This window comes from Sesamum indicum, linkage group LG7 (assembly GCF_026168435.1).
Source record: "Sesamum indicum cultivar Baizhima isolate 11 linkage group LG7, ASM2616843v1, whole genome shotgun sequence".
Classification (NCBI taxonomy): Eukaryota; Viridiplantae; Streptophyta; class Magnoliopsida; order Lamiales; family Pedaliaceae; genus Sesamum; species Sesamum indicum.
The window spans coordinates 11771835-11797113 of NC_142663.1; the positions used below are offsets into that span (position 1 = coordinate 11771835).

The 25279-nt window shown below is 34.8% G+C and overlaps 4 protein-coding genes across 10 annotated transcripts; all 4 read left to right on the forward strand.

The window, feature by feature from the left end:
* Positions 1–226: 226 nt before the first annotated feature.
* Positions 227–6577, forward strand: GTE6 (general transcription factor group E6). Of its 2 annotated transcripts, none has more exons than XM_088882882.1 (9): positions 227–449; positions 906–1031; positions 1357–1566; positions 3313–3390; positions 4172–4396; positions 4631–4729; positions 4847–4905; positions 5679–5805; positions 5916–6577. In XM_088882882.1, exons 2-9 carry the CDS (start codon positions 906–908, stop codon positions 6123–6125), a joined length of 1134 nt encoding a protein of 377 aa, XP_088739008.1. In that variant the 5' UTR covers positions 227–449; the 3' UTR covers positions 6126–6577. The 2 variants fall into 2 exon arrangements, with proteins under 2 accessions (XP_088739008.1, XP_011084343.1); XM_011086041.3 differs by having other exon boundaries at positions 231–449; positions 5679–5829.
* A 2464-nt stretch (positions 6578–9041) lies between these two features.
* Positions 9042–13406, forward strand: LOC105166617 (uncharacterized). Its single transcript, XM_011086042.3, has 6 exons — positions 9042–9356; positions 11470–11578; positions 12175–12305; positions 12441–12515; positions 12659–12814; positions 13099–13406. The coding sequence occupies exons 1-6, from the start codon at positions 9096–9098 to the stop codon at positions 13231–13233; spliced, it is 867 nt and encodes a 288-aa protein (XP_011084344.1). The 5' UTR covers positions 9042–9095; the 3' UTR covers positions 13234–13406.
* Positions 13407–14978: 1572 nt separating this feature from the next.
* On the forward strand, positions 14979–17774 carry LOC105166618 (uncharacterized). 2 transcript variants are annotated; one of them, XM_020695492.2, is made up of 4 exons: positions 14979–15237; positions 16183–16333; positions 16513–16747; positions 16971–17774. In XM_020695492.2, exons 2-4 carry the CDS (start codon positions 16224–16226, stop codon positions 17568–17570), a joined length of 945 nt encoding a protein of 314 aa, XP_020551151.1. In that variant the 5' UTR covers positions 14979–15237; positions 16183–16223; the 3' UTR covers positions 17571–17774. The 2 variants fall into 2 exon arrangements, with proteins under 2 accessions (XP_020551151.1, XP_011084345.1); XM_011086043.3 differs by having other exon boundaries at positions 14990–15237; positions 16454–16747.
* A 666-nt stretch (positions 17775–18440) lies between these two features.
* On the forward strand, positions 18441–24820 carry LOC105166620 (Pseudouridine synthase family protein). Of its 5 annotated transcripts, XM_020695491.2 has the most exons (14): positions 18441–18649; positions 18753–18810; positions 18883–18957; positions 19104–19194; positions 19746–19908; positions 20319–20406; positions 20618–20702; positions 20890–20965; positions 21097–21164; positions 21897–21962; positions 22727–22815; positions 23594–23687; positions 24257–24315; positions 24401–24820. In XM_020695491.2, exons 1-13 carry the CDS (start codon positions 18571–18573, stop codon positions 24278–24280), a joined length of 1056 nt encoding a protein of 351 aa, XP_020551150.1. In that variant the 5' UTR covers positions 18441–18570; the 3' UTR covers positions 24281–24315; positions 24401–24820. The 5 variants fall into 5 exon arrangements, 3 of the variants coding, with proteins under 3 accessions (XP_020551150.1, XP_011084348.1, XP_020551149.1); XR_002287460.2 differs by lacking the exon at positions 24257–24315 and having other exon boundaries at positions 22737–22815; positions 24401–24446; XR_002287461.2 differs by lacking the exon at positions 24401–24820 and having other exon boundaries at positions 22737–22815; positions 24257–24281.
* Positions 24821–25279: the final 459 nt, after the last annotated feature.

Here is a 25279-nt window from a genome sequence, read left to right on the forward strand (position 1 = left end):
TTATTTAGTTTACACAAATTTTTATAAAAAATACCAAAATAATACACTCATAAAAATATATTAATATTATTTATAAAATTATTATTTTTTTTAAAAAAATTGTACATGTATGCCCCCAGAAGCATTATTTATTTATAAAAATTATTTTTATTTGTTTAACTGTTATGAGTAATTTCTGTAATTATATGAATAGAGCATAAATATTTATGGCGTACGTGAGGTGTTGAGAAACCAGGGACAGGAACCCGAGTTTCTTGGCACCAACCGTCCCATTTGAATTAGTATAAAGGTTGGTGCTCAACAGAAATCGTGTTGCACTTTTAGAAGTAAGTCGTTCAGTAGCTTCGTTCTTTAAATGCGATTTAGGTCACAATCAGATTGCCGCAAACTCTGACGCCTGCCTGCCTTCAGCGGTTGATTCCGGCCGACCGGAGCCGTCCAACGAGGAGGTGCGCCTCTCCCTCTCTCTCTCTCTCTCGCTATTTCTCTTTGTGTATGTGTTGATATGTGTCTATGTATGTGCATCGTCTTATACGCCGATATTTGTTGGATGTATTCCGAGCATATCCTCCTGTGTTAGTTCTGGAAACTGTTAGTAGAATTTGGAAGAATTAATGATCTATTAGGTGTAGAAGAATTTGAATTTTAGTTTTGCAAGTTCAAATTAAGGCCATTGTGGCGCCGCTTGGAGGGAACGGTTAACAGTTTTCAATTACTTAAGATTGACATAGGTTTCCTTAAGCAAGTCATAGCACTTCGTTGAATGTCAACTTTTGGCATTTTGCTGTAGAGAAAATTAGTGTTAAGGTTTGCTTAGTAGAAACTAATATGGCCGTATAAGGGGCTAAAGCTCCTCGGTGATTGTAATTGTTATGCATTTCATTTACTTCTTTATCCAATGTTAGATGGATTTGGTGAACGCCTCAAATGAAGCCATTACGAACTTGGGAGAAAGGACGATGGAAGGTAATGCTGCTCGAGACGATGATTATAAGAATAAAGTTGATGAGCTATTCGCAAAGGTTGATGAAGTAAGTATATGCTAATTTCCATTGCACTAAATGCCGTGCCTGTAAAATCCCAAATGCTCTGGTATTTCTTATTTTTTGTATAATTTATGCCAGCTGGATCTTTTGACGTGTTTAATCCATGTAAACTAAAATGGGGAAGACATTTACTTTCAAGAACTTTAGGGAAAGTAACTGGTGGATTTTATGCTGGCTTTTATTTCATTAATTAAAGCATAATTTTGATTGCTTTTACCTGCTCATTGGCATCCTGTGTACAACCTTGTATTTCTTCCACCAGCATTTCTGGGTCATTCTTTTCTTATATAATTTCTTTCCTGACTTGCAGCTCGAGCAAAGAGTGAATGAAGTTGAACAATTTTACTTAAACCTAAAGGAACCAAACACTTATAGGAATGCTTCAATCACAAAGGATAAAGAAAAGGAGAAACATATTCCCAGCATGAAGAAGCTACAGCAGGATGCTTCCCGCAGGGAGGCTGCTGCTGCTAAGAGAATGCAAGAGCTTATGCGCCAGTTTGGAAGTATATTTCGTCAGGCATGTCTCTTGAGTTAAGCATCTGAATACTTTGACATATTAGAAATTTACTTCAACCACCTTTTGGGGGAAAAATTGGCAAGATGATGGTAATTGAGAGCATTTGGTTCTTGTGGTACTACTAGACATTGGACACAGTCGACAAGTGTGCACAAAACTATATGATAAAAACAAATATTTTTGATAAAATCTAAAACACTCGACGAGTGTGCACAAAATTTTGCAATTGCCACAATAATTGGATTTGTTTCCAAAGTGGCCCATAGAATTCCTTCTGACTTCATCTATGTACTGAAGGTTCAAGTAACCAATGAGACAGGGCAAGTTTCTCCAGAAGTAGGGCTGTTATTACATTGGATAGAATTACGCCATTCCAAAAAGATGCCATACCAAATTGTGTATTTGGTCCTTCAAATATAGATAGTATAGGTACATGTATTGTTTATTCCTGTGGACTCAACCAGAGTGCAGCTTTTATGCTTTCCTAATGCACATGCTTATTTTGAGTTCATTACCGTGTGACCCATTCTCACTGGACCATACACCACTTAAGGTGTATATCTCATGCTCATAATTGTCTGCCAATCAATTTTTTGGGGTCTAACTTCCTCCATATGCTGCCTTGTAACAGTTGGTACAAGAGATTGATTGTGTTTTATCGTAGTATGACAAGCACATTACGAGGAAGACTAAAACATTTTGTCCATTCTATACAATTGGAGATTGGAGATTATTGCTGTACCATGCCTGTAGAGTCTGGGGGTGATTGTTTTGAGCTCACTCTTTGACCTCTTAGTATGGGGCTGACTGTTCATTTAACAAAGTAGAAACATTGACATTATTGATCAAAGGGCCAAAATGCTTTGCAAGCTAAATTCAAATATATTATGAATGTTGAGACTTGAGTCATTGAGGGAGAAGAATAGACATTAATTTTGAAGTTCAAGGGTTTCCTTTACGGAACTTCCAGTTATGAGCAATGTTGTCTTGGATGGATTTTGCGGACGCCTTAGGCTACTCATTTTATCTCTTTGGCTTTGTATGGTGCTATAGTGTCTCGTTCACTTAACTAGATTTTAGTTAAAGATCAAATTGAAATGTTAGAAGTACACTGCCCCAGTAAGTGTTTGTTTGCACCTGGTTTCATCCTGAAAACTTCCTCCAAATTTAGGTATATAAGCATAATTTGGAGGAGAAATTACCTGTCTTCTTACTATTACAAGTATAATGGTGCAGTGACATTTTACTCCTTTTAGTTTTCTTTCTCTTCGGATGGGTTTGTATTACGATTACATGATGAGGCTACTTGCACTTATTAAAATTTGCTTCTGAGACCCAAAAATGTTGTCTAGCTGGATAGGACGGAGTTATGATTATAATTTTGAGAGTACTTGAATATCTACCAAAGATATTCTGATTTCTATCTTTGGGGGCCATCAAATAGTTTCCTCCAGCGAGCGAGAACCGTCCAAGGTTATTTATTCTGGTGAAAGGACTTTTCAAGATTATTTTGGGGATATTTCAGTGGGGTATTGTTCTCTCTTTTCCTAGTAGGTTGGGTTCTAGGCCTTTTCTAGTGCACCACTGATTGACATACATATCAATTTGAGGAAGTGACTTTTTATGTGTTCTTTTATGAGGATATCTTATATATGCTACTCTTTATTTGAGAATTTTTTTTTTATGAATATTATCAGACAGATCATATATCAAATGATTGATTCTATGCTTTCTTTAATGTATCAGATCACCCAGCACAAGTGGGCATGGCCATTTATGCAACCAGTAGATGTTGAAGGGCTTGGGTTGCATGATTACTATCAGGTACAGCCACTTGCTTTTTGCTGTTATTACTTCTATTTTATGCATGCCAACTTACCTGTAGCTGTCTACATGTGTGATTGAATAAACACTGATGCATCTTCCATGCCTGACTGAATAAGAAAGAAGTGGTAGACATAGAGATGAAATATAAACATTGGTGATATTATTATCAAATTAGTCTCAAATGTGGGTTCACACACGGACTTATTCTCTACCTGAAAGACTTGCATTGAGTTACCTGATTTTGCACCACCCAAAATGATTGGATGCCTTCTCAACCATATGATGGAAAAGTAGAGCTTCCTGCCAATTTTTATTCAAAGGGTGGAGCCTGTATATATTTATCCTATCCCAAGTCACTTTTGGCTCTGAGACTAAATGGAAAAAAATAATTTTAGATTGTTAATCTAAATGCAAAGTAACCTGAAAAAAGCTGTCCCTCTACAGATCTGTGGAAGAAGTATATGGCCACAATGTGTTGAATAGGTTAAGAATTCCTACTGTAATGAGGGTTAGGAGTCTAGAAAAGCATAAGCTGCTGATTGTACGCAGTGTGCATAGTGATTGTATTAGGGTGGAGTAGAAGAAAATATACAAGAACGATAGTGGTATGCCAATTATGTACTTGTATTCCACATCCTGCACCCCTTAGGACTTCTGTAAAACTACTTGTGGCCAATTCATTGTCTTGTATCTTTTCTGGTATATATTTTGGATGAAGTGATGCCTTAACGGTTTCATTATACACTCAGATTGATTCTTCACAAATGATGCATGTCAGATTATTGACAGGCCCATGGACTTCACTACAATAAAAAACCAAATGGAAGCCAAGGATGGTACTGGGTATAAGCATGTCCGCGAGATATGTTCTGATGTGCGGTTGGTTTTCAAAAATGCAATGAAGTACAATGATGAAAAGAGTGACGTTCATGTAATGGCAAAAACATTATTGGAAAAATTTGAGGAGAAGTGGCTGCAGTTTCTGCCAAGAGTTACAGAAGAGGTGATTACTAAGTTTTGAGTTGGCTGCTAGTATTTCTTTTATGCTATATTGTCTCTTTATATCTCTGTTGACCTGCGTCCCTGTCTCCGAGTTCCTGAAGTAAGATGAAACTTGGGTATTGACCTACTTTAGGGACCTTCACTTAGCACTCCATCCATCTTCATCGCCAACAAAAGCAACTGGCACATCAAATATTATTGAGATGTAAGTTAATTGCAACATCTATATTTACAGGAAAAGAGACGAGAAGAGGAGCAAGCTGAAGCACAAATAAACATGCAGCTAGCTCAGGAGGCAGCTCATGCGAAATTGGCCAGGGAGATAAACAATGAGGTGTGGTAGAATTTCTAGTTTGGTAGTGACAATATGAAGAAAAGAAATTATCTGGAAACTTGTGGCGTTAATCTTAATCATGAATGAGTTGATAATTTGTTCTAAAACTTGTTTCAGCTTTACGACATTGATATGCATATAGAAGAACTCAGAGAAATGGTGGTTAAAAAGTGCAGGTTAGCTCGATAAATATACTTAAATCATTTCTTACTGTTGCTGCTCATCTTATCCTTGTGCGCAAGGACATACCCATTCTTCGTCACTTCCCTCCTCTGTAAGGCTTCTAGGAGCTTTGTCTGGATTGACCCAACTTTTGGAAGCACAGACAAGTTTAATCTAACGGCTTAAGCTTATGGATGAAGAAATATTTATTCATTTATTTATGCTGTTGACACTTGACACTTTTACAGTTTCCAATGATTCAGAGGACTCGGGTCTAACAGAAGAATGAAATAAAGGAATAAAACACATTACAAAGAAATTTAACTCTATCATGTTTGGAACGGTGTAAATTCCAATTACTCAATTTTCTAATATTTTGTGGTGATTTAATTTATCAGAGAGAACTTTGTCGCAGTTTAATGGTTTTATTCCTAAAAGTTTCATTCAGATGTGCAGCTCCTAGCGTACAATTTGGTTTTCATTGTTTTCTTGGTAGGCGTAATGATTGGCCTGCCTCAAGCAACATGAATGGCTATTGGAACTCTTATCCTTTGTTGCCATTTCTTTTTGAGAAACAAAACCCCTCCAAGGTGTAGCATTAATATGGTTTCAAGTAGACTTGTTTTTAGTTTGTGAAACTGTTGCAGTGTCTGAGTTTCTATATTATGTTTTCCTCTACTTGGCTGTCTTCTTGCTGCTTGCTTGGCAATTATGGAGTGAACAATTTCCAACAATGTTATTTTTTCATCTTCATAAATCGATGCTATACGTTACCATATTGCTACAGACACATATCTACAATGGAGAAAAGAAAGCTAGGGATTGCTCTCTCCAACTTATGTCCCGAAGATCTTAGTAAGGCACTGGACATAGTAGCACAAAATAACCTTAACTTCCCAGCAACTGCTGAAGAGGTGGAGCTCGACATAAATGCTCAGGTTCTTATCAGCACACTACCTTACTAGTAGTTGATCTTTGTACATTCTAATGCTGTTTGCCTTTTCCTCTCTATATCTTGGAGCAGAGTGAATCAACACTGTGGAGGTTGAAATTTTTCGTTAAGGACGTATTAAAGGGTCGGTGCAAGAGTTCAAACAAGGATGACAACAATAATATCATTCCCCCAGATGCGGCTAACAAGCATGAAAATAACATTGTCTCCAAACGCAAACGAGAGATATGTGATGCTCTTGCCAAGACTGCTAAAAGACGAAAGAAGAAGCCCCCATCATGATTCATATTGCACTTTTCTAAAAGAAGAGTTTCAAGAGTACTAAGGCTATCACTCGAGGAAAGACAGAACGAGTATACAAAGAGTAGTCAATGAGGGCTGGGTAAGTTTTCCTAAAAGCTCGAGGTGTAATTGGCTAATTTCTTTATGCCATTTAGGAGTATTAGAGGAATTTCAGAATAGTAATCTGTTGTCGTAAGTGATTTGGGTGATAATTGACGGCTTATAGTGTGGATTGAGTGCATTAAACTAGGTTTGGAATTGCACTCAGATTGATCCCTTGGTTTTTCCCTTGGTAGACTTGGGTGTCTTAGTCATTCGTATTTTCATGCAGTTCATCCAAAATTTTCCCCCTATTATCTCTTTTCTTTCCCCTCCAAAATTAAGGGCTTGGCAATGCCGTCTATGTACGTTTATACCTGCATAAACTATCAATGGTTTGATTGTGATGAACACATTGATCCACCTGTTCAGAACTCTTGTGGATAAGACCCCATACCGTTGGTTCGTCTCTCATAACCCATCTCTCGTGGCAACTCTTGTGACTGAATTTCGAGAGATCATGGCATTCATATAGATGAAATTCATATTATTTCAAGACTTTGGATTATGGGAATCATTTTCCAAATCCCACCCCCTCTGCCAAATTGCACAGAATTTGTAAACCGAAGCTGCTGTATTTGGTGAAAAATGAGTACAATGCAAGTTAGGGATCAACTCAATTCAATTTCAAAGCTTAGCTCAAGTGTAATATGTCTGTAATTTTCATATGGTAGTTCATGGAATTAAATCGATTTAAACACAAATTTACTTATATTTATAATTCAACTATAATAATGATTTTATTCTATTTTATATTTTGGTGGGTAAAATTAACATTATTGTTCAAACCTAATATTTCACAATAATAATGGGAGAGGTTTATATTGTTTTAGGGTTCCCCTTCCCCTACTTTTTCTAACAATCAAAACGAGTGATTTGAATGTGGAGAAAGAAAACCCCCATTCCATCCATAATACAAGTACAATTATTATGTCGATCATGAATTTAATTATTAAAAATCAATCATGTTTCAACCTAATGGTTACTATTGAGATTTTATAAAAAAAATTCCAGATCATGGGTTCAAGTCGGTATATTTTTTATTTAATTATTTTTTATTAAAATGAGTTTGTTGCAAGTTCTTTAATTCCTCTTTATTTTATTGATGCATTGATCGAAAATATTGAGATATTGATATAATTGTTTAATTGTCACTTCTCTTTAACATTGTAAGTAAATTGTTGATATAATATATAACAAAATTGATTGATGAACAACAAAATTGAAATCTCTACGTCCATCTATTTATACTGTATATTGAGTTTTCAAGTATCAGAAAAATTAGCCAATGAATATAGCAGGATTTGACACCATGCTCTCTAAAGTTATGAAAGTTCAATTTCGCCAACTGAATTAAGTTTTATTGGTATAGTAAATATCTTTGTTAAACATAGATATTCGACATGAATAATTGCAGTTTATTTATTACAAATAATAATAGCTCATTGCTCTCATCTAAAAAAAAAAAATTTAATAAAAAAAAAACTACTTTTGGTAGGCAAATATGAATTGACTAAAATACCCTTATCTACATTTTTCTTCCATAAATCCCATTTATGTAATTAATTAGTTAGCTATCTATACTATATTATTAAGATAGATTGTTGTAGAGCAACCACCTTAGTATCCATTATGTGTAATGGCTAAATTATGGCGGACTGAATTTTTTATTGCAAGTCCATTCCATTTTCTAATTTATTTAATATAGCCACGTCATTGTATAAAGATGACGTCATGTATTTTATTTAGATAAAAATTCTATACACATGACATGAGTATGTTTAGTAGAGCAAAAGATGGAACAAAATTTACGACACAAAATTTAATTCGAAATTATCCTTGTATGAGAAAATGAATACAAGTGAATTTTTTTTTTTTTTTTTGGTTCTCTTTCATTTCAATTGTATTGTACTTTTATCTCTATGAATTTCATAATGTCTTTACAAACACACTACATCGGATTCATGTTAACTACCACGTTTTATTTATTTAACGTCGTACGAAACTTACAACATGTCATAGATTTTAAATTTGAAGCAACAATCTAAAAAAAATAATTTTATACCAAAATAATGTAAATAATTTGAAGATATTAATTTAAATCAATTCAAAAAATATTATTAATAATTAAAATCCATAAATCTAAATCCACCAATCCAAAATGAAGGAGTAATTAAAAAATTTAAAATTTATATTAATATATCAATTTATTGGGCATCAATTGCTGGTGGGTGGAACCTAAACTACTTAAACTTTTTAGTATAAAGTACAACATTCTTTTTTAAATTTTTGTATAAATATATATATTTTATTATTATCTATAAATATTACAAATATTTCTATGATATTTAGTGAGATTAGGTAATTATTTGAATGGGGGTTTGAATTTATCAATTTTGTTATAGGAATATTTTTTAATTTTTTTTAAATTATAAAAAAACAGACGAGGTGGATGGAGAAATTAAAAAAACTATCCACTTAATCTATAAATAAATTTCACAAGATTTGAAATAAGTAAGAGTATAATTCATAGTTTGATTAGTTCACCGTAAAAAAATAGATGAAATCCTAACGAAAATTAACGGATTGGACTATTTATTATACAACAGCTAAAATCAAGAGGATTTTTGATAATTTCACAAATAATGAAGAGATATTCGTAATTATATCAAAATTCAAATAAGTTGGAATGATTGTATGCGTTGCAGTTGACAATTTTTGAAAAAAATTTAAAATTAATTTAAATGAGAAAATTCCACGTGTGTAAATATAAAAGGATTCGTGCAAATTCCAGTACAAAATATCAACATCAACTGATTCACAGGAATCACATTTCTCACAGTCAGACAGCAGAGCTCACCGCAGCCTTCCATGGCGGAGAAACCCAACATCGACTCCAACAACTCTACTTCCGCCGCGGCGCCGACGAAGAGCAGCCACCTGGAAACCAGCAAGGCGGACCGACACGTGTGGCTGATGAAGTGCCCGCCCGTTGTCGCACGCGCCATGCAGAACCACCACCTCCTTTCTCCGCCGCCGTTCTCCTCTGACGCGGGTTCCGGACAAACTGTCGCTAAGGTCGTCGTTTCCGTCGACCCACTTCGCCCCAATGACGACTTCTCCTCCACCCAGGTATGTCTATGTGCAGAGAATGAAGAGTGAATGTGCTGTGCTCACTCTCCTTCTCTTTCTGTTACTGTTTTTTCAATTTCTACTCTTGTTTTTAGTTGCTGGAGTTTATTTCTTTTTTTCTCTCTTGAATTGCATGCGCGGGGTTTTGTGAGCTGTGTTGGATTTCTTCAGTGTGTGATTTTGCATGCATGTTTGTTTTGGTGTTTAATGTTTATTTTTCTCTCAATTACTGTAGCTGAATTTGCGAATTGAAGCTTATTGCTGTATGTTTTGGGAAGAATGATATTATACATCTTTAATTTTACTATGTGCTGTTTTGGAGGAAGTTAAGTATGCCTCTTAAGTTGGAAAGCTTTAAATTTATGCAATTATTTTCAAATGTGGTGACTTTAACTGTGGAGAAGAATGTGGTCACTTTAAATCTACTAATGGAATTGCAAGCATGTTTTTGTTGGAATACTTCATTGGAGAATTGATTTTGATGTGGTAAACCTCCACGTCTAGTGTAGTGATCTTCTTGTCATTCAAAAAATAATCAATCTAGAAAGTGACTGCATGGGGAGGATCCGGGAGAGTCCCGGCAAGAATTCTCCGACATTCAGGTCAGATTAGACTTTCAGAGCAAGTGATTTAAAAACAAAGTTGGATTAAGCAAATGAATAGTAAACTTACCAAAAAATGGGATGGCTTGGGATATTTTTGAGGAGTGAAAGGGGGAAGTTATCTTGTTGCAGATTGTGTATTATGGTGGACATGAACTTCTGTAGAATTGACTGTCCCGCCTCATAGATATTTTTGGGTGTTTTGAGATAGTAGTAAAGCTTGATTGAGATCACTGAGTGAGTGTGTGTTTGGGTGGGAGGAATCTGTTGACAGCAGGTAGGACGCCATGAACTCTGCATTGTCGTTCTTCTGTTCCCTGCTGATTTCTTGTTAAGAAGTTGGTGTCACTTCTTATTTCATCTTTTTCTATTCTGAATTTTGGTTTTTGGGTAATGAATATAATCATCAATGTAGTTATAAAATTTACAAAACTCCTAATAATACCCCATTCTTCTGGACGTATAATTCATGGATATAAGAAAAACATTAGATGCTACAACATTGACAAATATATCCCCTTATGATGATGATCCTTTTACTTGGTTCAATTACTGTGACTAAGTATATCATGCCACTGGAAAAAGCTTCCTCAAAATCCATCTTATTTTGGCAGAGACTTGGATAGAGGAGCTAATATATATGCAAAAGTGTTTCATTGACGGTTTTGGTTTTGTGGTTAGCATACCTATTACTATGAGATGTGGGCTTGGCAGTGACTGAAAATGAATCAGAAATAACTCATGCTGTATCATTGCTTATGGGAGACCTTCGTGAGACAACCTTCCTTTCATATCAAAGTCTCAGTTAAACCATATCTAATGAGGTGCAGATGTCAATAGCAGTTAGATACTCTTAGTAGCTTTATCTTTACCTTGAGCTTGTCGCTCAACTCTAAGTCGTTGCTTTTTCTATTATGCATGTAATTTTGGCATCCACATCACATATCTACTGCATCCAGAAAATGTATTCTTTAGCTTTTTCAAGGAATCTTTTCAACTATTCATGTTTGCTAGGCTGATCCAAAGGCTTCTGTTACATTTTGTAGATTTTCTTTTCCTGTACAGCAAGATAGCATGATTCTGAATATAGCAGTATGCTTCATCCTATTATTATGGTCTAGTTTGACTTGGCAGAATTTTAGATGAGAACTAAGTAGTGCAAGTTTTGGGTATCTTTGTACTTTGTTTGAAGTAATGGTTGAGAGTTAGTGGTGTTATATCAACAATTTAAGTGGGAGGTGATTTTGGAGAAAACGTTTTCATTTTGGCATCAGGGGAAGGAAGTAAGAGCAAATAAACTTCAGATAGGAAAAGTATTTTTGTATCTGAAACGTTGTAAATCCTCTTCTAATATCTATTTGCAATTGTGGCCCTTTCCTTTTTTATGTTTGAATATGTTCCAGGTTAAGGAGGATTTGCAGGAGTAGCTTGCTAATTCTTTTTATTTTATTGATTTATTTGTTTGTTTTTACTCTGATCCGATTTTACTGACTTGTTTACTTGATGATAAGTTTACAATGGAGTTGGCTGGCACTGCAGATAGACACATGCCCAAGTGCTACTCAATGGACATGTCCACTGATTTTATTCCTATGTCTGTATTTGCTGAATCTTCTCAAGGTCAGTGTACTTGTCCAATATTCTCATGAAAACATCTTCCATCGGAACTTATATGATGTGCTGCGAAGACTGAGATTTAGCTGATAGTCAGAATATTTTATTCTATAAACCTGAAAATATATTAGACTTCCAAGAATAAGTGGTATTTATGCCCTCCTTGTGGCATCCTAATTTTCTTTTCAAATTTTTGTTCGAAGTTGCTATTATCATCTTAACAGTCGTATGGTCACTGACTTCTATGTAGTCTGTCTTATTTCATTATGAAGTAGAGTCAAATACTTTTTTAGATAAGCGAGGTATTGTACTTAAGTTTAGACCACTTCTGATATAATGTCAATATTATTTCAGCATGTCTGCTTCAATCTTTTTTACCTTTTTGTTAATCTTTCTTTGTATTTGAAAACTTTTTATCATAGCTCAGACTAGTGATAAATGTATTATATATTAATTGAAAAACTAAAATCAAAGACATCTTGAGCTGGTACCCAGTTGCTGTTGATGCATTTTACTTTCAGAATATTTCTCCACGTGTTATTCTTTAAAAGACTAAATTGTTTGATGATTATGCTTCCTGGGCCAAATCTATGCTTATGTAGGGAAGTCTTCTGTGGAGGGGAAAATCTACCATAAATTTGACATGAAGCCTCATGATGAAGATATTGAAGACTATGCAAAACTATGCCGGGAGAGGACAAACAAATATATGACTAAAACTAGACAAATACAGGTAAGTTATTGCCTTCTTTTTCTTGGACAAATTGTTCTCATCACCTAGTATGCAATATTCTATTTATGATGTGTGTGACATTTATCCTCTGATTGATGGATATGGGATAGTCTTTTGTCCATGTAACTTATGCAGATTATTAATGATGATGGTGGAATACGTATGAGGCCCATGCCCGGGATGCTTGACATAAAATCCTCTGTATTTGTGGTATATAACCGATACTCTTTGTTTTCAGAAAAAGTTCTTATCGAACTGATTGTCGACCTATTTGTTATTACACGTGCATAACTGCACCACCATATAAATGTCGTCTACTTTTATTTATAAAATCTGCTATTACATGTGAACAGGATAAGAAGGATAAGAAGAAAGTTCAAGCAAAGGTGTCAGAAAATAAAAGAACAAGAAGAGATCCTGAGGAAATGGAGAAGATCATGTTTAAGCTCTTTGAGAAACAACCAAATTGGACGCTGAAACAACTGATTCAGAAGACAGATCAGCCTGAGGTATTTTATCCATTATTCTATGTTTTCCCCTGTGGTGATGATCCAACATATGCAAACTATTTTGAACTTTTCTTCATATCCCACTAAAGATACAACTGATCAATTTCATCAAACTTGAGTGCTGGGATAATGCAACAAAAAGATACTTGTTCATCCTGATATGCTGCATTTTTTACGACTGTATTCATGTTGTTTTATTTGCCGTTCTAATGCAAAGTAACTTATAGGATGCTGCATCCAATGCAGTCAACCTCTGATGTCTCTTTATCTACTTTTCTGGACAGCAATTTCTTAAAGATATGCTTAAGCTGCTCTGCGTGTACAACAACAAGGGAGCCAATCAAGGAACCTATGAGCTGAAACCCGAGTATCGGAGATCAGAAAACAAATCAGATGCCCAGCAGACGACCACAAGATAGGACATGTTTCCTAGTCATTTGCGACTCTTAGAATATTACTCTTTCTCGTGGTACTTTCTAACCACCTAACTCGAGTATTTTAGTCACTTTTTAGTGATTGAGTAGCACCTTCTTGATGGATAACAGTGCTCTGTTTGAGATTCTTCTGTAACTATGATCTTACTTACTATTCATTGTTGAACCGTCTACGTAGTTTTAAGCTTCAACAAGCTACTTGAAGTTTTAGCAACTTTCACCCAACAAAAATTACAAATTTCTCTGTAGCTCTTTTTCCAACATGTAAATATTAGTTTATTTTAATAGTACTCGTTGGTTTATTTTAGAGTTAATTATAACAAGTTTTCTTGAGATTTAGTATAATTATGAATCTTCTTTATTGTTTGTAAAATTATCAATACTCTTTGATTTTAACGGTCGTTTGACCACTAGCCCAATTCATTAGTTTTCATTAACTTTTTATTCTTTTTATGATAAATTGATTATTTCAAAATGTCATTGTAAATTATGAATTATAATTTTTTTTCTAATTTTTTTTATAAACTACACGGTCAAATTTATTACAATTTCAAAATTTTCCATTTACCTAAGTCCAAGGATAAAGTTGATAATTTAAGTATTTCATTCAAATATTATATAATTTTATTAAACATTAGGAGTATTGGTAATTTTCTAAACAATTAGGAAGTATTTGTAATTACAAAGAATATTATGGGAGCTCGTTGTAATTCATTACTTATTTTTAATAGTAGTTGTTGATTGATTATATATATATAATATTGATAATTAATATATATTAATTAAAATTTATAATATAATTATAATCAAGTCGCTTAAAAAAATTTGTAGGTGGACAAATGAGGCTTCAATATAATATTATAATAATGTGCTGAGCTCCATAGGTAATAGTTCCTGAAAATTATGAAGCTAAATTAGAGAAAAAGTTACATTAAGACTTTGACAACTTCCCCTCCCAATATGGTATATGTGATATGAGTTTATACGAGTTTTTCTAAATTTGATATTATTATAAATATTTTTTTATTATTTAAAAAATTATAAATATATTTTTTATGTTTGATGAAATTATGTAATTTTGGATGGAGGTTTGGAATTGTTAATTTTGCTCTTGTTGTATTTTTTTAAAAAAATAAAAAATTATAAACAAATTAGATGAGATGAATTGAATTTTTTTTTAAAATTATAAAAAAAGTTATCCATTTAATCAAATGACCTTTAAGATTAGGGGTATTAATAATTTTTCGAACAACAAAAAGTATTTTCAATTATATCAAATTTTAAAAGAACTTGGCCCCCCTTTATTTTTCATCATAAAAAAGGGTAAAAAGTTGGATTAAACTTACCAATTAACGTTGTTGATATCTCAATTAACATAATTTATTAACCAGAAATCTAATAATCTCAAAGTGTTGTTTTTTTTTTTAATCAAAATTCATTGAGATATTATCTGATTTGATAAGTATAATTTTACTGACATATTGAGATCAAAATGAATGTCTGTCTATATTGATTATCGATTTATTGAACATCAACAGTCTATAAAAAATAATAATTCTTGGGATATCAATCAAATCTGAAGTAATAATATACAAAGTAACAATGTATACTAAACTCTGAAAAAGGCAAATATCATTTACTCTCCAGATTTCATCAATTTATGCCTTGAAAATTTCTCCTAAGAATGTTATTTTCTTTCTTGAATAATACTATTAAGCGTTCGTTGACTATCAAGGAAAAGGGCAGCAATTATTGACCCAAAATTCAAGAATTTGCAATTCGTTCAACAGAACAAACGTGGGAAGAAAAGTCCAAATTTGTCAAGATCAAAGTAGGCGTTCGGCATGCACTCGCCTATGTAATTGGCTTGTGGCGTGGATGCGCTCGTCTACTCTCTCTCTGTTCCTTTTCCTTGCTCTAGAGATCCCTTCTGCTCAAGCTTTTTGATCTTGCAACCCCCTCGAGCATTCACTTGTTGCAATCTTGAAGGTGTTAATCTTGTCTTTGTTTGGTGTCCCTTTATTTGTTTATTACTTGTTTTGGCTTTTGTAGTTGTGATCTTTGAAAAAGTTCCAATTTTTTTGGGTTTTTTTTCCCAAGTTTGATTGATGGGTTTTGCGTTTTGGTTGGTTTTATTGTGATTTGAGATGAAAGCTGGTAGATGGTTTTGTTGGAAGAGAATTATGGTTTAGTGTTTTATCTTTTAGGTCAATGATTGGAGAAGTGTATCTCTTCTTGTTTTCTTATGTTAGTTTAACTCTGATTCTTAACTTTTCTTGAGTGATATTCATGAGGGTTCCGTTTTATAATTTTTTGGAGTTAGTCATTTTGTACTTGTCATTTAGGTAGATTTGTTGAAGGAAAGTGAAGCGAAGGGCAGAATTGAAAGAAACATGGAGTTTATATTAAGTGTTTTGGCTTTTAGATTATTATATAAAGCTGATTTTTGCTCAAAGAACGGGGTTGCTAATCGCATTAAAATCATATGTAGTTGATGGAAAATGGTTCTGGTTTTTTTCATCAGTCAAAATGGTTGTTGTCTTGGTTAATGTGTATAAACAGGGGTTTCACTATGATTCAAGAGCTTTAGGTTTTTAGCAGAGTTATCCGTAGTACGCGGGAGTTGTTTTATTATGTATTGGAAATCCTTGCTTATTTCTGGTTCTCATGTTCTGTTTGGAAAAACTTAGATGCTTTTAGCCTTTGGATGTGAATGAATCCTCCTCTACTGTGATTATATTTAGATTTAGAACTTGTTCAGCGTCCGCTGTTTGCAAATTTGTAGTATTCTTGAAATACTTGTGTTATATTTCCTGTGGATGATGCTTGTTCATTAAAGGTTTGTCCGTGACTGAATACGAACATCTGAATGTTTTGAAATCAATGTTGTGTATAAACATATTAATTTCTTATATTGCTTTCACTCTTGTTCAGATCAATTTATTCTAGGATGGAGTTTATCATTGGGAACTTGAATGGGGAATCCTCGGCTCTTAACCAGGACATCGTTAGGTGTCCATTTTTGCGGAACATTAATGAACCAACCAACTTCTCCTTCTCAACGGCCATGCCTTTTTCCATGCCTGTAAGTTGTAATAGTTCTTCACTTGCCATGTTTCCACATAAGTAGGTCTAACACGGTTTCCATCATCTACCAAAATTATTTTCTAAGGCTTTTTCATCTTCTTTGTCTTGCTACTTTTAGGTAAGACATGGGAAAGGTCCAATTTTTGAGGATGGTCCTAATTTTGATATGGCATTCAGGCTTTTCCATGGGCAGAATGGTGTTGTCCCACTTTCTGGGAAGTCGTTTATGCGCATAGAGAAGTCTCCTTCTGAGTCATCACCAGCTCAATTCAACCCCTTGGCTGCAAAGGCAGCCACCATCAGCCTCTCTGCATTTGGCCCCGGAGGACCTTTTGGATTTGATGCATTCTCAGAGAAATGGAAGAATGCAAAGAAGAAGTCAAATTCATCCAGAAAAGAGTCTTCCTCAAAGGTAACTGGCTACTATGCGCCCGTATACTCGTTATTTGTTCTGCTTCTGCAGCTCAATGATAGTTGTGATCTAATTTAACTACTCGAGATCAGTTTTTGCTTGTTTAGTTGCTGTCGTTGACTTGCATTATCATTTGGATGTGTATATTTGTATTGTAATGGTAACAAAGTCGTATCTACATTTAGAATTTGTCTTCATGGTTTTCTCGTTTTTCCCCATTCAGGGTGGTAAATCAGCACATGAAGCAACAAGCAATGAATGGTTGCAAAACGGGAACTGCCCAATCGCCAAGTCCTATCGAGCTGTCAGCAATGTCCTTCCTCTTGTAGCCAAGACCCTTCAGCCCCCACCTGGCATGAAATTCAGGTGTCCTCCAGCCATCGTTGCTGCCCGGAGTGCTCTAGCAAAAACTGCCTTTGCCAAAAACCTCCGTCCCCAACCTCTGCCTGCAAAAATCCTTGTTATAGGCATGTTGGGCATGGCAGCAAATATACCTCTAGGAATATGGAGAGAACACACAGAAAAATTCTCCCCTTCTTGGTTTGTTGCCGTCCATGCAGCCGTCCCCTTCATAGGCATGCTTAGGAAATCTGTTCTGATGCCTAAGACAGCCATGGCTTTAACCATTGCAGCTTCTGTTCTCGGACAGGTTATTGGCTCCAGAGCAGAGAGGCACCGGCTGAAGACGACCGCAGCAAAAAAACTCGTCTCAGCTGAAACTTCAATAAGCGTAACTCTTAACAGTGGGCACTGTGGTGAAACTGTCGACTGGAAGCCAGATTCTCTGCACGTCCCGTCACCACCAGCCGACGTGATCTGCTGATTGCCGTGGAGTTTGATTCTATACTTGGCCATTTTCAGATTATAGCAAAGCACCTTGGTGGTGTCTTGCATTCTTTTTGTTCTCATCACCAACTTGAATTTAAATACTGGGAATGGTGAAATAAACGAGGGAATGAGTGGTGTTATATGTTACTTGATTATTTGAAATCCTTTACAATAATGATGAAATAATGTTTCAAGTTAATTTTATGATGCATTGATATTCATATGACCAAACTACAATTCTTAAGGATTTATTTGGATTTTCAAATCCTTCCACTTTCATTTTGAATTAGATGAAATTGTTTCTTTCGATGCTTCTTTCAAATTCAAATTATTTCAGACTATTTATAGGGTGTCATATAATTCTGATAAATTTCACTATGTAAAAACTCTTTGTATATTTCATAAATATTTATTCATATAGATGCAAATATATATTTGGGTAAAACAGCTTCTTCCTTACGAATATTTTTTTTATTGTTCGAAAAAATTACAAAACTTCCTTCGAATCAAAAATAATTATGTAGCCTCTGTATAGTGAGGTAGAAATTATTAATTTATCTTTATTGAATTAAAAATGAAAAAATATAAAAAAAGATTCGAGTGAGTAAATAAACAATCCATACAGCATATTAGTCCATAAAAATATTATAAAGCATTCTAAAAATATATATAAAGTTACAATTTATAATTTAAAAAGAGTATTTTGGTCAGTTTCAGCATAAAATTTAGATGAAAAAATTGAGTTTGTTGTTAATTGTATCCTAAAATCAGGGAATAGTTGTAATTTATAAATAATAAGTAGGTATTTATAATTTTGTAAAATCATGGGGAGGTGAGTGTAATTTATAAAGTATATTAACACTAATTTATTGTATCTCATTCGTATCGCGCCACCATTATGAGCTAATGCGATTTCATAGAATTAGAGAGCATTAGGTTCTTACAATTCCCGTTCTAAAATTCTCAGCCGAAAATCTCAGCTTTCTGCAACAAAAATGGTTTCATTCGGGGAGCCGTGGCCGGAATTTAACGACGGCATATATTACCGTGACCTCGTCCGCGCCTCCGGATCCGGTACACCTCTACCCGCCGCAAAAATGTGTCTATAGATCTGTGTGTATGTGTGTGTGTGTGTGTGTGTTTGGGGTCAATAATTTGTTTGTTTTGGAATTTGTAGGTGCGACATTGATTGAATTCTACTCTAGGAAGTACGAGAGTTCAGCTCCTTTACACGGGTAACAGCTAAAGTTTATTGAAAGAAACTTGGTTGTGGAAGTTTAATTGATTGTGTACTGATTATTGAGCAGCTGGCTGCAGAGAATTCACAATAAGCAGATAACAATCGATGGTTGTCTTGCGACGGACCCCAATACGATTCTCAGGTTTTGGTTATGGTGTAAATTGATAATTGACTACTTATTGCAATTCAAGGGTGCTTTGAACTTGAGACGATCGCCCTAATCTATACATCATTTTCGTGGTTAGAATTGAATATTATTATTATTATTTTTTTATTTTTTTTTGATAGGGAAGGTGCAGAACTAGTTTATCATAGATTACCTTGGAAAGAGCCTGATGCTCCATACTTGCTGGAAATTCTGTATGAGGACAATGATGTGGTAAAAGAATAAACTTTATGTGGGTGCCTACAAATCATATGATTTGATTATTGTGTTATAAGTGTTATATATTAGCAACATGCATTAGTGAAATTCATGTATGGATTGTGTTGGCTATTTAAGGATTTCGAACCAAGTCTTTTCATTTCGTGTATTTCTTGGAAGCATTTTCCTCTAGGAAAACATGAATAAGAATATTGGAAATGGTCACGATGAACTACTCTAATTCAAGTGGAAATTCTTAAGTATTAAATAAATGGTAAATACTTTGACACAGAGAACAAACAAGGAAAAGATAACAGCTTAAGAAATGGTTGTTGAATCTCAATACTCAATTATTATCTTAAGCATTAGTATGGTGAAAATCGTACTTCTGCTTTATTCTTTTGATGAAAATATCTTGCAATGTATGGAGAAATAAGCAACTACAGCAAATGAGCAAAGAAGTGTGAAGTGTGGCTATTTAACATGTCCACTTAATTATTGTGTCTTTTATGCTAGTGTTAGCTGTTGGTGTATCATATCATCTAAAATTTTGTTAGTGCATTCAGATTGCTCTGAACAAGCCCTCTGGATTACAAGTTCTACCTGGAGGATTATTCCAGCAGCGGACGGTCTTGACACAACTCCAATTGCGTGCAGGCAACCTAACTACATCAGGATGTCAAGAAGCCCATCCTGTTCCAGTTCACCGACTTGGAAGGGGCACATCAGGTTAGTCTAATGTAAATCAGATTCTTTGTGTGAATAGTTTTTCAATAGTTAAACCTCTTTTTTTTGGGTACATTTAAATTCAAAATGCTCATCTTTTGTATATTCTTTTCCATGTGTGCCTACAGACAGAAATTATAACTAAACCAGAAATGATAATGCCAACAATTAAGTCGTGATTCTAGTCACATAATTATAAGGACAAATGAAGTTTCTCTTAATTTTGGATTGCAGAAATCATTTTAGACTGCAAGTTGGTGCTTTTTTAACATTTAAGTGACCATATGGAAGCTTTTATAACAGTATACTTTTCTTTCTGCTGTAAAGGAGATTGACAGTTTTGCAAGATCATATAGAAGTTGCATTTTTTTTCATTTCTTTTTCTTTTTTTTTTTTTTGGGTTGTTGCACCAGGAATATTACTTTGTGCAAAAACAAAGCTTGCGAAATCTCGTCTTGCAGCTTTTTTCGCTGATGGGACATCAAATGTCGGGATATATAGGTGGGTGAAAACAAACTATTTGGTCCTTTGCTTGTTTCATCTCCCACTTGCTCTTAACAGATTCTGTGGTTGATTGTTATAAAATCAATAAAGCAGCGATAATTTTAGACTTGTCAGCTGAATATAGCTTCTTGGATGGATAAGTCCTTAATCTTTGTTTGGTATGTATTACATGGGTTCTTGATGCTATCTAGCCTTGTTATGTGTACAGAAGAAATGATCCACAGCAAAAAGCAGGAAGGAGTATAACAAAAATATATCGAGCCCTTGTGAGCGGGATAATCATTGAGGATGAGGTAATAAAACTGCACCACTGTTCTCCATTCTCAGTCCTGTTTCATCGTTTTCTCTTTGTATTGATTATTTGAACTTCCATAGAATCCATACTGAAAAGATACCCATCATACATGAACAATCAGTAACCACCATGTCTATTTTTTCCATTTTGTTCATATTGTCATGCATTACTGTATATCTTGGCAGATTATCATTGAACAACCAATTGGGCTGGTCAGATATCCTGGTGTAGCCAAGGGGTTGTATGTTGCCTCTCCTTCAGGTTTTGTAATTTCTATCAAATATCATGCATTACCATAAAGATAATGCCTAGGTCTTTTCCTCTTTTGGATTTTCTTTTCCACCATTCTATTGTTAAAAGAGACCGGCAACCCCCATCCCCCCAATTATCAGGGAAACCAGCCTTGAGCAAAGTTGTTGTTTTGGAGAGGGACATGCTGAGAAAATCCACATTAGTCCAGGTTTGATGATTGCAAAGATATGACTGCATCAATCTGACCTCTTTCTTTGGCTGTTCTTAATAATGTCTTTTCAGTTATAACATGCTAGTTTGAGTGTCGCAAACAGAAGAACTTCTCTTAAATTCACGTAGGCTACGGCAGTCTGTATAAATGCTTGAAAGTATTTGAACCTCGTTAATGAACTGCTTTCTTTATTTGCAATTCAAATGCTACAATTGTCTTGGCTCAGTAACATTCTTTACAATTTTTTTCTTTTATCAAAATAAACAACATTTAAAGGTGAAGCTCATGAATTCCCACTGCTGCACTTTTGAAGCTGAGTTGCATAACTAGTCTGTATAAGTTATTTGACATTTTAGTGGTCTAAGTGGTGGTATTTTATTGGGGGTAAAATCCAACACCATGCAACATTTTATGGACATCAAGCCAAGATATGAATTTTATTAGTCACAATACAATGATTTGGTGAATAAAATTTAGCATATCTACTACTACATTGATAAGAAAAGAAAATTGTTGCACAATCTTAAATGTAGAGTTGAGATGAGATCTAAGAGTTTGTACTTCAAGCAAGCTGAGTGATGTTCAGATGGCAGATGTGCATCTAGAATTTTCTAGTATTGGTAGGAAAATCTTGAAACCTATTATTATTAACGCGTATTAAAAATTGATATACCTATATATTAGTTGTCACTTTCTCAGAATTTCACTATAGATTTTTTGTGTGAGAAGGTTGAAATTCAATCAGGGAGGCCCCACCAAATCCGCATTCATGTTTCTTTCATTGGGCATCCACTGGTAGGTAAGTCCCAAAAGGTTTTAAAGTTTCTTTGTCATCAAATATTAAGCTCATGGTCGCAAGAAGTTTATGAAATAAATAAGAAGTTCCTTCAAGTTCTATTGGAGAAATGTTGGAATTCATTAGTTGCTGGTTGCAAATAGAATGGCTCCTTTTTTGTACTTGCCTATTCTACGGTTCTTCCCACTTGATCTGGCAGACAGCCGAGCCAAACCTGTATACCTCTACCCCCCCCCCCCCCCCGTTTTAAGCAGACTAATTCACTGAATAATTGGCACCTATAGTTTGGGATGTGTATTTGACAACAATAGTCTGCCTCATTTCAAACTTACAATCTTCACATTGCTTGCTGAAACATTTTGCTGTAGATTGGCATACTATAAATGTTCTTATATATTCTTCTGCATGCCATTTCTTAGAATTTATGAGCACTGACAACTTCTTTACACAAAGCCAATGTTCTTGGGAGAGTATAGTTTTGTGTGAATTAGTTTAGAAACTTTGAAATTATTTTTGCCAGATAATTTTGGTCAATACATGTAAAAGAACTGATTCGACCACAATATACTGTGTAAAAAGAAATTATACCTACGCTTGGATATTACACAGAAAGAAGGTTTTGTACTTCTTCAACAACCATGTGTCCTAATTTGGGAAGAGTTTTTACTAAAAGTAGATTTTCATTGGTTTCAAAAATTTTACATCCGTGAAGTTCAAATATTTGTTTCTTTTTGGCAATAGCCATGCTCTGACAATATTTTAGTGCTTAGCAGGTGATCCTCTTTACGGTACAGGTGGGCAACCGAAGTGTTCGAATCATGAAGTTGTAAATCAAAGTTTTGCTGAAGATGGGTACAAAATGATACTGGCTGTTTTAAATTCTTATTTGCTATTATCATGCATCCATATAGTTTTCTAGGTGCCTATGCTTCTATTATGACATGAATTGGAGTGTACCATATTTAAGAGGTCGTACAGACAAACAGGCATTAACATCATTAGAAAGTTACAGTTGATAGTTATGTACTATTCCTTTGCCAACAAATATATTACTAAAAACCTTTTATGTTCTATAAACAAGAATCCAGCCATCATTTCAGGCTGTGGCTATCGGAAACTCAGATGTAATGATCCACTGGGAGGTGGTTCAAGTCTCGAGCTCTTGTCATTGTTTCTGTTTATAACATTACCATGGAATGTAGTCAGCCCATTGAGACCCATCTCATTGCTCACACAGAGTGCCAACGGTTTATGCATTTTAAATTGTTGATAGGCCTCAAGTCGAATTTTGACTGAATTACATCTGCCACCAATTGCTATGCAGTGAAAGTGGAAATCCTATAATCAAATATCAGAGGATTCCATGTAAGCTAGAAAGCATTAGAGATTGTATTGTTTCTGTCCAACCAATTTCAGCTGAACTAGTTACTTATGTGTTGAAGTTTTTTTTATGTTCTTGCATCAAGAGATTGATAGTTGCTAGTTATTAGCATCTTGACTCGGTATGTTTATTTAGCAGATTCTGGATAAATGTTTGTAGCTTTTACTGTGCTATTTCTGTTTTAATTGCTTAATTTTATTTTCACAAGGCAACTATTTGGAGAATAACAGTACTCCATTTTGGTTTCAGAGGATATGAGAGGCCTGGAAAACCTGTTCCTGGAGACTGTGGATACCATTTGCATGCACATCGGCTAGTTTTTCCCCATCCTGTAACAAATGAGGTAGCTAATGGAATATGCATGTTGCATCATTATACCTTCTGATGGCTGATATAAATATTGGGATATTGATCTCTTGTTCATTTATTCATGTTCAAAGCATTGAGTTGGATAAGAGCCTACTGAACTTTTGAAGTAAAAAGTTTTAGATTCTATATTCAATTGTAATGGTTAATTGCATGCTAAAACAACTGGCAGAATTTTACATGGATCAGAAGTTTTGATGAAAACCCGACAAAGAGTCGTAATTTCTTTAATAGTTATCACAAAGTAGTCATGCAAGTATCCTTTTTCTTCTTGATATTCCTGTAGGATTAGTAACTCAGAGTGAGTTTTATCTATACAGTAAGTCATAATATTTCTTTTGAAACCGCAGGATTTTGTGCTGATAAAATCAGGTCATGTTATTTTTATGAACAGGATTAGGTATACAATGAAAAAGAAAAAAAACTTATACCCTACTAGGATAACATTTAATCTACTCTCTAGCTGTTTAGACTGTCAGCAGCTTCAAGAAAGCGTGATTATCAACATGTGATGTAAATGTGAAGTCTTTTGTGCACTGAACTCAGGTTCTGACTGAATCCTTGTTTTAGCATCCAAAAATATCCAATTGCCGTTGGAACTCAAAGTGAGAGCAATGAATTTTGTAAGAAACTTTTTGTGGATCACAAATTTTATGGAAGTTATATGTTACAGATCTCTTCATTCTGCAGATAATCAAAATTACCTCACCTCTCCCATCTATTCTACTGACAACGGAAGAATCCAACGCACCTCTCCCATCTATTCTACTGAGAACAGAAGAATCCAACGCAAAGCACGCTTCATGAGCATGTAGGGTGGAAATGCCAAGCTGTAATATGTTCATCCTACTGGTTCTTGTTAGGGTCATTGACAATCCAAGACTAGTCTTCCACATCATAACAAACTTTAAGATATGATTCTTTGTTCTATTTGAGGGGGTGTGTGCGTACGCATAGGCGCTTGTTAGAAGTGCCCTTGTGGATTACTGTTGTAGTTTATGTGCAGTCATCTTGCTGTGGGGATAAAATGCACTCAGGTTTCTGACCTAATTTAGGCTTCTGATGTAATAATCTTGTTCCACCAAACTGGAATAAGCTAATTTTCCGAGATCTTATGTGTACCCCCACTGTTCAGGATGCGGGAAAACAATCATATAAACGTAACTTCCAAAATAGACGGAGATAAGGTACAGGCACAGAAATCGTCACAAAAGTGAAATAGTGATAACAACAATAAAAACCACTCACAATCACATCCGGATGCCACTGAGTAATTTCCAGGCCTGCTGGATACAACACACAACTTGCATTTTTGACGACTTCTTTGAAGAAGAGGGGTGAATAGTTTGTAAGCAATTATGATTTGTTCATGAAGTCGTCGAGTTGAAGAATGGAGTGGGGTCCCATCACTTGGGTTAGGTAAAACTAACAAAACATGATCACGTTATGCTGTCCCACCGAAGTTGAAATCCTTCACGGGAATTTCCATACTCCACAGCAGATGCAACTTGCAGTAAGATTATTACATCATGTGTAACAGACATTCAATCAAGTTTTCTTGAGTTGTGT

Bases quoted from the DNA above. Each gene is read 5' to 3' on its own strand.
- GTE6 (XM_011086041.3), top strand. From the start codon at position 906: ATGGATTTGGTGAACGCCTCAAATGAAGCCATTACGAACTTGGGAGAA. The intron at 4,730-4,846 runs GTGTGGTAGAAT...AACTTGTTTCAG, and splicing joins CCAGGGAGATAAACAATGAG to CTTTACGACATTGATATGCA. The intron at 5,830-5,915 runs GTTCTTATCAGC...ATCTTGGAGCAG, and splicing joins AGCTCGACATAAATGCTCAG to AGTGAATCAACACTGTGGAG.
- LOC105166617 (XM_011086042.3), top strand. From the start codon at position 9,096: ATGGCGGAGAAACCCAACATCGACTCCAACAACTCTACTTCCGCCGCG. The intron at 12,516-12,658 runs GTATATAACCGA...ACATGTGAACAG, and splicing joins TAAAATCCTCTGTATTTGTG to GATAAGAAGGATAAGAAGAA. The intron at 12,815-13,098 runs GTATTTTATCCA...TTTTCTGGACAG, and splicing joins AGAAGACAGATCAGCCTGAG to CAATTTCTTAAAGATATGCT.
- LOC105166618 (XM_011086043.3), top strand. From the start codon at position 16,199: ATGGAGTTTATCATTGGGAACTTGAATGGGGAATCCTCGGCTCTTAAC. The intron at 16,334-16,453 runs GTAAGTTGTAAT...TGCTACTTTTAG, and splicing joins CCATGCCTTTTTCCATGCCT to GTAAGACATGGGAAAGGTCC. The intron at 16,748-16,970 runs GTAACTGGCTAC...TTCCCCATTCAG, and splicing joins GAAAAGAGTCTTCCTCAAAG to GGTGGTAAATCAGCACATGA.
- LOC105166620 (XM_020695490.2), top strand. From the start codon at position 18,571: ATGGTTTCATTCGGGGAGCCGTGGCCGGAATTTAACGACGGCATATAT. The intron at 18,650-18,752 runs GTACACCTCTAC...TGGAATTTGTAG, and splicing joins CGTCCGCGCCTCCGGATCCG to GTGCGACATTGATTGAATTC. The intron at 21,963-22,726 runs GTAGGTAAGTCC...ACAATATTTTAG, and splicing joins CTTTCATTGGGCATCCACTG to TGCTTAGCAGGTGATCCTCT.